The following is a 14000-nucleotide window of genomic DNA, read 5'->3' as shown; positions in this document are numbered from 1 at the left end:
ATTTTACATTTACGTTGTTGATTTAATAAATTGCAATTTTTATAATACATATATTTCAAAAGAAAAAAGAGCATTTTTTACAATAGGAAAATATTGATTTTTACCCTGAAGTGTGCTGAACTATTTTGTTTTCCTTAGAACTAAATCAAACGCTTGTTATAAAACAAATAACTCACAAAAACTACTTACGCTAGGTTAAAATACATTGAGAAGAGGATTTAAAAACAACATTCTTGATACTGATTAACTTTTAATTTTATATTTGATATCTGTTCTCCTCACGCCCAGTCATATAGTCAAAATACCATTTTGCTTTGTTCCGTTTTGCATCTCTATAAGTTGCTCTGTCAAAATACCAATTGGCTGTGTTATCATTTTTTCTGAACTGAGATCTGGCTAAGTTTAAGTTGACATACCACTGACCATTTACAGTTTTGTTACTATTTTCTGTTAAAATAAAGCGTTGATCTTCATTTTTTGATATATTTATGAGTTCAACAGTATCTTGAACTGGATTAAATTTTATGTACCATTCGTTTGGCATAGAGTTGAAATTGTATTTGCCATCTTTACTTTGTTTGTTTTTCATATGGATTTTGGGTTTTTCTATAAAATTTGACTTGACAGTTTTAACATTTTGAAGCATATATTTGTATGGGTTTTTTCCTTTTTCAGCATCTGAAAATGTGGCTTTCTTAATTTTGGTATTCTTTTCCTTAAACATTTTTTTTTCAGTTTGAACCATTTTTCTAAAATTTTCTGCACTGTTTTCTTTTATAATCTTTGTATTGGTTCCCTCAAATCTATTTGTTTCACATTTCTTATTCTTTTTCTCAAATTTGTTATACTTCTCCCGGTTATATCTGCTCTTTTCTTTGGCTTTATCATACTTCCTTTTCTCGCTGTTTTTCATAAATTTATCGCTACCCTTATCACATGAAAACGAATTTTGATGGGGTTTTTCTTTCTTATTTTCTTGATATGTTCTTTTTCCTTTTGATTTGTCAGTGTCCTCAAAGTTTTTTTGTTTTATCAAATTTTCAAACTGCCTATTTTGTACCATATCAAACCATTTCTCTTTAAGCTGCAAATATTGCTCTTCATCTTTCCATATATCAGTTTTATGAATTTTCCTTATTCTCTTCTCGACACACTTATCAACTTTAGTGCTTCTTTTATTAAAAGTACTTGCTATGTGCTTTTGAATGCAAAAACCAAGAGCTTCTTCAATAAGGTAATTTTTACCAGGTGATTCAAAATTTTCTGCATCTAAATGATACTGTTTTGAATCTGTTAAATACTGTCTAATTATAATAGAAGCCAATAAAATAATCACCCCTACTAGTATACCATTGTTATTAATATTTATTGTTAGCTTTAATGGCAAATTTAGAGGATTATTTTCCTGTTCAGCACCCGTTATATGAGTCTGGATTATAGAGACGGGTAAATTATTCATTTCACTATTTTGAACTGTGCTGTCAAATCTTCGTTTTTGAGATGAATTAACATCAGTTTCAGCATCCAGGCGTGATTTGGTATCTACAGAAGAAGATTCCATAGCCGTGTCAGATAAACTCTCGCAACTGTCAGAGTCACAAGTTGAAGAAGCACTGGGCACCTATAAAAATGTAAAAATTAACTAAGAAAACTTATTTTTTTGTTAATCATACCTGTATCTTAGCCACTCCACTGCTATTCAATTCTGTGTCCTCTTCAACATATGCAGGATGTAGTTCTTTGTTGATAGGGCTGACCTTACTTTGATCAATTATGGTTAATTCTTGAGGTTCGTCATCTACCTTGCTTTGAAAATCGTCGTCTTCAGAATAACTTTCCGCAGGTATTTCACTTATGATACTGATACTACCATCAGAATCTAGGTCTGAATCTGAGCCATTCTGGTTCAATAAAATCGCTTCTTCTGCTGTTTCTACAACTACCCAATTGGAAGTGTCAATTTCACCATTGGAGTCCTCCATTATTCTGAAAAATTAATGAATAATTTATAACAACCGTTAGGACTCGTATCTCGGGGTTCTAAAGTGAAAGGAATATTAAAATACCAGTTTAGGGCCAAAATTGTTAAATAGTTTTCCTTTAATTATAACTGCGCACCTAGACTACAATGACACCACGTGCATTCTTTGTTTTGTAATTCAGCTGTTTGCGTATATTTTTCGTCAGTCTCAAACTTCAAGCACGAATTTGCGTAGTATTTCGAATTTCGCAAATCAAATAACAAAAACACAACCCATAGAATAAAAATGAATGTCATTCTTGCAACGAATACTAGTTGGTCAATAACAATAAAAACCGATCTTTGGTATAACTCAGATGTGACATCTATCCACTAGAAATCTAATTGACCTCATTTAACCATAACGCGCTCCATTTCTATTGCAGACCTATATAAGCCAGTTTCCAATGGAGGGTGCTTGTGTCCTCAGTACCGAGATTTTCGAATCTAAATTAGCTACTTGACGCTAGACGACACCACCTTCTTGGTTTACTGTTACAAATTATCAGATTAAAAAACAGATGATTCCATTGGATTTTAATAAACGCCTACTTTCCTTTTGATGGACTTCTGACGGCTTGAAAAGTTTAAAGACGTAGGCAAAATAGACTAAGTAAATACTATGTTTTTAAAGATGTTAATTAAGAAAGATTCCTTAGAGCCGTAAACTGAGTCCGTAAGCTTTGAGGACGATATGATTTTTTTTATGTCATTGCGAGTTCGTTAAACAATAAGATTTATAATTTTAAATCAACACATTAATAACGTCATCGGTTACGCAAGATTTAAATTTAACTTTTTTTTTCTATTAAACAAAAGATTATATGTCCCTTAGAATGGAATTATCTTTTTTGTTATAGATATATGCCCGGGTTTGTTGCTCAAATTGATTGAACGGGGTCAACTCAAAGGTAGTGTTTGTCGAGACCTTTGGGGTAAGTTTTGATTATGGCTCATTTTTTTACACGTATGCCGTGTGCTTTCCAATATTCTGTAATATACAGGTATAATAATAAATTATATGCTTTGTGTGTCTTGCATAGCAAAAAAACATAATTGTAAAAGAAACAACGAATAAAAAGAAAGGGCATCGAGAAATTTATTTGATTTTAGGTGCATTGGTCCAACTGTGTCCGTAACGCTTTCCATGCATGGACCAAATGAACTCTGGGGCCATTATCGTTGTGGAATAGATCACCGGCTGTCAGGTGAGCGGCATTTCGTAGGTTTACCTGGTCGGTCGGCAAACGGCGCTAAGAATAGCCACGCCCCTCCCATCACAGCTTCAGACTATCCGGGACAGCTTATACCGTGTCTCAAAAATATTTCTAACAATTATTGTTCCCCAAAAACTAATTTTTATAAATTATAAAACAATAATAATTATAACAGATTATCATCATAAGTATCTAAGATCTGTATATCTGATTTATTTTAATGAGAACACTACTGGATTATTTATTATTAAAACTCTTCTGGGCTTTCGTCCAAATCGTTTCTCATTTATTATAATTTAAATAGTTTTTTTTAATCGACCAAATACAAACATCTAATTAATCGTTTTGTGTGTCGGGCTAATAGTAACAGGGAGAAGATTGTTATAGTATGGCAGTATTTTTATTTGTTTTTTTTTATGTTGAAAAATTATACTTGTACGAATTTTTTGTCTAATATTTGCTGTTCTTATCGAAAAATGGAAAACCCAGTCCGTTTGTTTTTATTTTTTACTCAAATTCGACATATTTTTTAGATTAAAGAGAACTCAGTCGTGTCGGTTGTCCTTTCTTAATAAACAACCTTCAAACTAAGTAAAAAAGCAATGATTTTTTCACCATCCAAAAAACCAGATGTGAATTTTCAAGATTTTTTTGACGTACATTTTTCCCGCTTTTTAGATTTCTCTTTTTGAATAACAGTTATACATTTTTTTGTGGATTTTTTGGTTGATCCTGGCATAAATTATTCCCAAATATCCAGTTGTAACGTCATCGAAAGTGTGAGATTCTTATTACATTTATTAAAAATAAAAAAAAATGCTTGACCCAATGGTAGCATTTTTATGCTTTAGATAAGGCCATATTACGTCCGAACACAGTTATTATTTTAACCAAGTCTCCATTTTTAATATATTTTAGGACGCGGTTTTATCGAATCAAGTCGTTTCAAAATCTTATTTTCGCATATTGAATTCGAAGCATCGTAAAAATTATAAAAATTATATGTCAGAATAGGTTTGGGCTTAAAAATATGCGCATATGTTTACCAATCGTATACTATAATACAATTATAAAGGAATCCGTCGATGCTTGCAGATATGTCATTTAAATGATAGGTCGTTATCATTTCTGCATCGATCGTCTGAAAATTATGCCACAAATCTTTTAAAAATTTTTGAAGAACGGTAATTACAGGTCACAAAACAGCGATTCGAATATTATTTGACAGCCCATAAACGTAGTAATAATATTCTTGTGAGCGCCACGTTTGACATTGGGGTTGAGTTATAGTCGTTTCTAGACGTCCTAATGAGGGACCTATTGGCGGTTACCTTTTGTTTTGTGCTCGGACTAACTCGTTTTCGAGACACATATGCTTTTAAAACACCTTTACAGTTTATACGCTTATTGTAAACAGCTTTTAATTGGCTCTCGGTAATTACGGCGGTCGAACTCTGATCTCGTACGCATTCGTATAATAAGTTAACGCCCTTTTGTTAGTAATGCGATTTCCAGCGAAAGGAAATGTTCGTTTGTTATACTAAACTGGTGGACAAGAGATTGGAATACTTCAGATTGGTAAGATAAATTGGAAATCATCGTATTCTAAAATAGTTGACATAACTAACCTAGTGTTGGTGGAAGAAAGTTTTCGGCTATTTCCTGGCATTGATAAACATTTTTTATTGTCATTAAAAGAGGTATAGACAGATTGTTAACTAAATTCGTTACACAGAATCAAATTGGAATAAAAAATTGGTGAAGCTGATCTGTGGGCCCATTCGAATACTTATAACCTGGTTAGTTTTGGTTAGTTTGTTACACTAAATTTTTGGCAACAAAATAAATTAGAAAACATGGTCTTCTAAAATAATTGACATTACTAACCTAGTTTCGGCTATTTCTTGGCATTGATAAACATTTTTTATTGTCATTAAAAGAGGTGTAGATAGAGTGTTAACTAAATTCGTTACACGAAATCAAAGTAGAATAAAAAAATGGTGAGGCTGCTCTATGGGCCCATTCGAATACTTATTACCTGGTTGTGATTAAAATGACAACCCTTTTTAAAAAGGCGAACTTTTAAATATTGATTGAAATATTCTTGAATATTATAATTATAATAATTATAATTTTTTGCGAACAATATTCACCGGGTTTTAGGACAGACAGATTTTCGGTACGATTGCAGTGTTTGTGTTTCGTTTAATCGGACTGTAAAATGAATAAAAACTCTCCAAGGAATTTTCAAAAATGTTTGTTTTGCACACCCCATTAAGTTATTTGTTTTCACCATTTTGTTTTCAAAGTTGCTTCTGCATTGAGAACTAGTGCAAAATGTGTATTTCAAACTACAGTGTGATTCATTTGTAATTCTGAGCTCAAAATATCAAGATTTAACCCACATCACGTACAAGAAATGTGGTTCCTGCTAAATAAATATTTCTGGCTACATCCAGAGGTGTACGACAAGGACAACCTGTGCTTTTTGCGCATTTAAAAAAAATGTGGTTCTCAGAAAAATGATTTTGTTACCAGTCAAAAAGAAAGAGTAATTTTAATATTAACAAGTACATGCTTTTATGTAGCTGATGTGGATTCAGTGTTAATAGTTTGAGTTCAGATTTATATTATATACTTTAAATATTTCCAATTATGTATCAGCAATCGCGGTGACATGTTTGTTTTAATGTCAGAAAAATGAAATTTGTCATAGATTAATATATAGAGTATTATAAAAAAAAAAGTCAGTGTTCTATGACCAACAGGTTTGTGCGATTAGTTTTCAAAGCACCAGTGTCGTCAAATATTCGGCTTCCCCTTAGTTTTATTATTTAAACATTACCTAACGTTCATGGCAATTAATTTGTCAGTTTAAATTATGTTTTACTACTTTTCTATTTTATTGTATGGTTTAGTTTGCTTGTACAACATTCCGCATTGACTATAGTCCAAGTCAGACTGAGAATATAGTGTGGGCAACATAGCCATTGCATTTCATATGGGAGAAACTGCACAGCGTAGCTGTGAATCGTAAAAGAGTCCCAATTTCAGCTCAAAAGGTACCTGTGTGTCATGCAGATGGGTTATATAATTATAAATACATATAAATAAAAATAAAATGGATTACTCATTACATCAAATATGCGAATGCGAAAATTGTGATTTTTAATATCGTTTGCTATTGCAAGAAAAAAGAGGGCAATATGATGGTAGTTTTAAAAGTTTACTTAAACATATTGTGCGTAAGGATTCATTTTTCAAGAATATTCCACCAATTTTTGTTGCAAGTTAAAAAAGTTATTCAAGGGGATAAGGATTTGGCAATTTTTGCTTTAAGTACCTTAAGGACTATTTTTAAATATCCAAAACATCCCAAATGCCTAATACGTTATTGGAATAAACTGGCCTCTAATTAAAAAAAAATGTTTCATCCAGTCGAAATTTACTGAAGAAATAAGGTCATTTATAGGTCAAGTGTTTAAAATATTCTGCTTTTGACAGTTCTATTTTTATATTTTTTAAAAATATTTTTACGTTTTCATATTATAATTTAAAAAGCTATGTGCAGTGAAATTAAAGCATTTTAGCCGCGCATTTTGATACTGCAAAAGGTGTGCGTTATTAGCTAAAAATGTATGGGGCAAAGCCAATCGGTGTCAGCTTGTTAAAATTTAAATATTTTGTCGAAATTGATGATGATGAGCGGCCAACTGCAGTTCTAATGTCTGTCATCCATCATTACTTTAAATTTATAATTTATTTTGGTTTGCCTACGTCGTAACAATATAAAAGTTAATAATAGGTCTGGGTTATAAGGACATTTTACACGCTAAAAAAATTAATATAATGCCCGGTCAGACTATGAACAGCCGCTTAATAACCGTAACGTCGTGCCCGTGGCTATAAGGCAACACGCGATTTAAGTTGAAATTTTGGAAAATTATAGGTTAATAATGGTTAAAACATATTGATGATAGCAACCCCCTTTAATACGTCACTACATCTAATACTCCCACCCGTGCTCCTAAACAATTTTACAACGCTGTACGTATTTTTAAATAATAAATAAATATTTTTTTTTTCATGAAAATTTTTTTAATCTAAAATCGATGCTAAAAAAACGCCGATGATCAGCTCACCACCCTGTGCAATAGGATAAAATTAAATTCCGAGCAGAAAAAATAAAAATTCCAGTATATATAAACGGAAATTAGAGTAAAATCAGATTTGTAAAACTAATAAAGAACGACACTTTTAAAATACTTTTAAAAATTCTAAAATAAATTAAAACACTTTTAAAATTTCAAAAATTTCAAATTTTAAAATGAATTCTGACATTTAAAATTTTTAAAAAGAGCTAAAACGCTTCAAAAATTTTAAAACGAATTAGAATATTTTAACATTTTAATATTTCAAAATGCCAGTTTAATATTTTAACTAAATTTTATTTTTTAGAGAATCTGGTACAGAATTGTAAAGTTTGAATGCTTGAAGAAATAACTTTGGAAGAGTCCAACCCTGTGTTTGAGGACAATATGTTTTATCATTTTTTAAGTTTTATGTTTCTAATGATTTTTAAAAAATAAAATGGTACTTGATTTTTTATTATTTTACGAACAAGACATGCGGAAAATAGAGAGGTAATTGTAATTAAACATTTAAGCGGAACGTTGAAAAATCGTTCATATTTCTTTCTCTTGGTCCGCATAAATTCGCATTCTGGATGATGCGAGCCAGAAAATTTCCTATTATTTACGTTTCGAAGGGAACCTAAGAGGTTATGACACATCCGTTTGCGCGTAAAATATGAGCATGTAAAAATCCCTTTTAAGCCTGTTTAATAACAATTGCCCGAGACCACCAAAGAGGCCGCTGCCTCAACGATTCGTTTTCGTTTTTTCTTCAAATAAATCGAAGCCAGTGGTAGACAATACGTATCGTCTTGCCTTATTTAAAACTTTTTAACGTATTCATCGTATTTTTGCCACGTTTAAATTTCGCGTGCCCATAATATTTAGCGAATGTCGCCGTCATTATTCTTCTGTTATCCATTGTCCTGTAAACAGATAAAAGGGGTAACTTCGTAAGCTTATTAACTCCACCAGACCACCCTTTGGGCAAATGCCCACGGTTTTTGTAGTAATTTCGGTGTAGAAAGAATTACTAAACAGAGTAAGGATCATATTTATGAAATTACTTTCTAGGGAGGGCAGACTCTAAATACAATATGAAAAAATCTAAAATGCCACTTTTTGTGGTCTCCCTAAACAATAGAAAAATTTCCTATTGTTTAGTTACGAATTTACGGAAATAAATCGATTTCGATGATAAATAAATTTTGCAAAACCGATGTCTCAGACGTTGGGATTTTCGCGTATTGACATTCAATTTAAATTTGACATTTAATAACATGGACAGTGGCTTTTAAAGGATTGCGAGAATGCGTTCGGCAATTTCTTCCAAAACTATCGGGGATTTACGAAATAAAAGGTCAGTCAGTATCTCATCGAGGCTTTTGCTTTTATATATATTTTTATTCATCCTCTGGGAGCTTTGTGCCAGACGAGTCGCCAAGTCCACCGTAGACAAAAAGGGTATAAAGAATCCATCGTGACAGCTGAGGAAGCAGGTTTCACTTAACTCGTCGAATGTATTTTATATTCGGGAAAGGTTTGTTGTCCAATCGGGAAAGGTATTCTATTGCAAAACTCCTCGCAATTACTTTATTTATTTTGCGGGATAACCCTACAGACACTTATTTGAAAATATAATTTTACATTTTTTTATAGTTGTGCAAAATTTGTAGGGGTTCGTTTTTATATTACACAGGGTACTTGTAACCATTTTTCGAGTTTTATTATTTTTATTTTATTTTTTAAACAACCAGGAGACACCCCGCAAGCTTGTCAGCTTAACTACTTTTCAAAAGCCCCCAACATTTTATTAACTTTTATTATTAAAAAATTTACTCTAGCATTGGATAATAAAGTCGTTTTGTAGAAAATTACTTTGCTAATAGAAGTTAAAGATAAATATGTGCATATATAAGTATTCCCATTTAACTCTTGCACATAAAATAAATAAAAGTAACAATAGAGTTAAGTAAATTACTGTTTATTTCCATACAGACCTGTACGATATAAATAATATATAATTCCAATTCAAAAATTTAAAATTATTAACTCCAAAATAATTGTAATTGTCAAATATTTTGTTTTATGCAATTTTTGATATGCTCATGAACACTATACGGACAAAAATATTTGCAATATTTACAAAAAAAGCAATAAAATGATAAAAAAGAACGTAAAAAAAGTTAATCATTAATAATATTTTGACAAGCCACCGGTTTTTTCTATACGTGTGCCAGTTTTTCAATTCGTCTCCAATCTATGTATAAAGTGCGCTTAAATATGGCTCAAAAGTCGAAAATGAAACCAAGATTTTGAAATTGAACTTGATGAAAATCTATTTATCAAAATAAATAAGAACTAAAAGTTCAGATTTTCACGAAATTATATATTTTTATATGTACATGTTATATATTATTTCGTGAAAATCTGATCTTTTAGTTCTTATTTATTTTGAAAATTTTGAAAATTTCCAATTCAAATCGGTTACGGTGTAAAGAACAAAATCACCGTATTGTTTGGACAAACGAAATTAGGCACACGGGAAAGGATAAATGTTGGAGGGTATGTTAACACGCAACCAAACGCACACACCAGGAAAATTTGTCTTACATTGCGCGTGTTGTAAATATTTTGACGTACGTGGAACTGTTGGTGTATAGGTGTTCGTTGCATATATATGTATATACACTCCGTTCGAAAGTTTGGCACGCTAATTACACTTATCTGGAGATGGCATCTGTGCATGCGAAACCCCGTAACTTCTATCTGATCACGCTAGTCCTATTTGTAGACTGAAATAAATTACTAATCGTACGTAGGCTCACCGATACATGTAAATCTACGGAAAATGGTTGCCCGCCGGTAAATAAATAAACGCTGTACATATTATGATTGCTATATTAAATATGTTATAGTTGATAATGAAGGTTTCGGTATTAAGATATAGACATTAAATCCTATAATCGCGAAACGAATTTTTTAAGCCTTAGTTTTTAGCTTTTGAAAGGGTTTGAGATGTATTTTTGTATTGTTTATTATCAGGTAATCAATTTAACCAGTACAAAATTGAAGGAAAGAAATTATTTCTTACTGCCTTCAATTCCGTCACAAAGATATATAAAACTCAGAAGGACCAAAAAAGAGAATGTTATTTACTGTATTAATATAATCTGCAAGAGAAACAAGATATTTAGAAAATAGAATAATAAACAGAGATGAGCACAAAAAAATAGAAATTACTAACATTTTTGAAATCATCAATTAAAAAGAACATCAACCATTCAAATACTACATAGATGCAGCTCCAGTATCACGATAAAATTTTGTCTTCTTTTAAATGTATATCTTAGTAGGCTGCGAAAAAAAAAATTGAAGTCTTGCGTCAAATAGTTTTTTATTGACAGCGTTTTAAACAAGACGTGTCCGAATAAAAGTCGCAAATAACGCAAATTGAGTATAGAGCAGTCATAAAGTTTTTGAGAAAAGAAGGGTTAGCACCTAAAATTATTAAAGAAAGGTTGGATGGTGTGTACGGCCAAAGTTCTCCTTCGTATTCTGTAGTGAAAGAATGGGCAAAACGTTTTTGAATGGGGCAGGAGTCCCTTGAAGATGATTCAAGAACTGGTCGACCAGTGGAGGTCATAACGGAAGATATTTAAAGGTCAAGCAAATCTCAGAAATTACTAAGCTTTCTAATACAAGTGTTCGTCGCATCCTGCATGATCATTTAGGTATGCATAAGTTAGTGCAAGATGGGTTCCTAAAAACCTTTCGGTTATTCAAAAACAACTCCGTGTCGAGTGTGCTCGGTCTTTTTTGGAACTCTGTGTGTCGGAACAGAAGCCTGTGATAGAAACTATTGTGATTGGAGATGCAACTATGGTTCTCTATTTATGACCCTCTATGGAAAAAAGAATCAGTGGAGTGGCGTCGTAAGGGTGAAACACCTCCAAGAAAATTCAGTCTGCCAGTCAACAGAAAAGGTGATGGCCACGATCTTTTGGGATTGTGAAGGAATTCTTTTGATAGATTTTAAAGAAAAGTGTGGGTTCCAAGAGATAGATCATCCTCCCTATAGTCCAAATATGGCCCACAGCGAGTATTATTTGTTTGGATATTTGAAAAAGGACTTACGTGGTCGGCGGTTTAACGACCAAGTTGAGTTAAAAGAGGCTGTTTTAGCTCATTTTGCAGACTAACCAAAAGAATATTTTTTTAAAGGGATTGAGTTGTTAATAAAGAGATGTAATAAGTGTATTGAGGTTAAGGGGGATTATATTGAAAAATAAAAAAAAAATTTACTCTACTTTGTTTCTTTCATATTCAGGCCGGGAAATTTTGGCGCTGTCCTCGTATATTTCTTTTTTTTTTTTTTTCATTTTCTACAATTTTTTGTTGTATAAATTTAAATTGCTTTGATTTTTTTTATTTCAAATTTCATGTAAAGAGTAAAAATTGTTAAAATTTTAAAAGTAAATAATTATTTAAATATTATTTTTATTTTGATGGGCAATATTATTGGTGTTCTCTACATCCTTTTCTCTAAATTCTTGTGTCTTGTTTGTAGCTTAGTGTAGTGTGTAAATACTTAATTTACAAGGAAAATATAAATGTAAATTTATTTTGTTTAAAGAACTAACAAAAAATGGCTCAATGATAATGGTCGGTCACAAAGGATAATTAATAATATTAATGAAACGCCTGAAACTGCATATTAATTTGATCTCAAATTTTGTGTCAGCAATTTGTTAGACGTGTATATACGTTCGAAAAAAAACTTTTTCATGATAGCAAAAAATAAACGTCATTAGGGCCGGTTTAAATCTTCTTTAAATTTGGATTTTCTTATAATGCTCCAAATAACACGGTTTCTCACAAATTTTGACTGTATGGATCGTTTTTATTTTTTTTTTAAATGAAATTCATGTTTATTTTGAATCGTTCAAAAATAATTAATAGTTAAAAAATCATATTAGGACGCACGATACGTGAAATTTTCGAAAAAAAACTAAGTAAAAAGATACACACATATTTATGTTTGACCCATCAAAATGTCGTGGTTTTGCAATACAAAAACTGTATTCTGAGAGATACACTTTCGAAATGTAATTTTGATTTTAAAGGCATTCTATGAGACTGCTAAGTTATTTAACAAATTTAACGAATTTAGTGCAAAACTCATCGAACTAACTAATGTTTAATGTTTAATATTTTGTCGTAACGATCGTGAATCCAGCGGTGTAGTCAAATTTGGAAAAAAACTTGCTAATGGGTTTTTGCCTTTTGTAATAACGAGAAAAACTATGAAATTATACCCGAAACAAAAAATGCGGGGCTTGTTACTAAACAGAATCGCGCGTTTCTGCGTGACGAATCATTGTTGCAGAATTCGCGGACGTTGCAGTGTAAATAAAAAGAAGCGGACCAACAACGAGGTGATGTTTAAAGGTTCTTGTTGCGACTTAATAGAATCTGTCATCATTAAACGCTATACGGCCACCCAGGTAGTAGCGGTAATGTCACCGCGTAGCGTCGATGATGTGGTAGTTTCACACGAAGGCGGCTTAATAATTAATTTCGAAAAAAATAGAAAAAAAAAATTAGAAGTATCCATTTTTTTGCCCGTGTTCCGTACATCGGATCGGAATGTAATCTTCAATGGATCTTTATTAATAATTTTAATTAAACTTCGCGGATTTTATTCGATATAAAATTTGCTTCGGCTGACGTAATCGATATCGACTCCGCGCAGTGTCGCCCGCCTCCTCCCCGCGTACCCCAAGGGGCTATGTACTCATATATATATATATATATATATATATATATATATATATATATATATATATATATATATATATATATATATATATATATATATATATATATATATATATATATATATATATATATATATATATAGATATATACGTAATCCTGGTCGAGCATATATACGGATTTCCAATTTGCTGTAATTCGCATAGGCGAATTATCCGTAACGTCATCACCATTTGCTTGTGCGATTCCGATTTGCACCAATAACAAAGTAAAATTTTGAAAGGGCTCCTCGCTCATTCGTCGTCGCATAAGTTTTAGACAAAAATCGTTTTCTTTTTCAAAGGTTTATTTATTTTAGTTTGCAGAATTGCTCATCAATGAGTTTTATAAGTTTGTTGAAGGAACAATGCAAGTGCGATGGAAATGACTTTTTCGAAATGATAATAATAATGTAAATAGAGTATTTACAGAGGAAAGAAAGGATATAGAGAACAGAAATATTATTCTATGATAAAGTAAATTCAAAAAACTGTTCATTATTTATTATCAATTTTCAACTGTCTTTAGCCTTTAGAAAGAAGTGTTATATAATGTAATAATAATATATAAATAATAATATGTAATAATACTTGAATCTACAGAACAAAAAAGTGTGGAAAACGAGTGTCAATTAAAATATTATATTTTCTACTTTCGGTTTTAAAAATTTCAATGGTTTCTAGGATTATGATTGAATAATTTTTGGGATAAATGCTCAAAGAGAGACATTTTCTTTAGATTTATTTCATACGGTGTAATTGCTTACTTAACTTTATGCTTTGTAGATCTCGAGAATTAGTTGAAACATTGATG

The 14000-nt window shown here is 31.4% G+C and overlaps 1 protein-coding gene across 2 annotated transcripts; it reads right to left on the bottom strand.

The window, feature by feature from the left end:
- Nucleotides 1-18: 18 nt before the first annotated feature.
- On the bottom strand, nucleotides 19-2261 carry LOC132695668 (uncharacterized). Of its 2 annotated transcripts, none has more exons than XM_060660074.1 (3): nucleotides 2067-2226; nucleotides 1674-1986; nucleotides 19-1621 (listed from the first exon to the last, which is right to left on the bottom strand). In XM_060660074.1, exons 2-3 carry the CDS (start codon nucleotides 1980-1982, stop codon nucleotides 257-259), a joined length of 1674 nt encoding a protein of 557 aa, XP_060516057.1. In that variant the 5' UTR covers nucleotides 1983-1986; nucleotides 2067-2226; the 3' UTR covers nucleotides 19-256. The 2 variants fall into 2 exon arrangements, with proteins under 2 accessions (XP_060516057.1, XP_060516056.1); XM_060660073.1 differs by having other exon boundaries at nucleotides 20-1621; nucleotides 2119-2261.
- Nucleotides 2262-14000: the final 11739 nt, after the last annotated feature.

This window comes from Cylas formicarius, unplaced genomic scaffold (genome assembly GCF_029955315.1).
Source record: "Cylas formicarius isolate icCylForm1 unplaced genomic scaffold, icCylForm1.1 PGA_scaffold_12__32_contigs__length_19106922, whole genome shotgun sequence".
NCBI classification, from domain to species: Eukaryota; Metazoa; Arthropoda; class Insecta; order Coleoptera; family Brentidae; genus Cylas; species Cylas formicarius.
Note: the sequence above shows the minus strand (reverse complement) of the source record. Positions and strands in the feature narration are given on the sequence as shown.

Coding starts and splice junctions, on each gene's coding strand:
- LOC132695668 (XM_060660073.1), bottom strand. CDS start 1,982: ATGGAGGACTCCAATGGTGAAATTGACACTTCCAATTGGGTAGTTGTA. Junction 1,622..1,673: donor GTGGAGTGGCTAAGATACAG/GTATGATTAACA, acceptor ACATTTTTATAG/GTGCCCAGTGCTTCTTCAAC.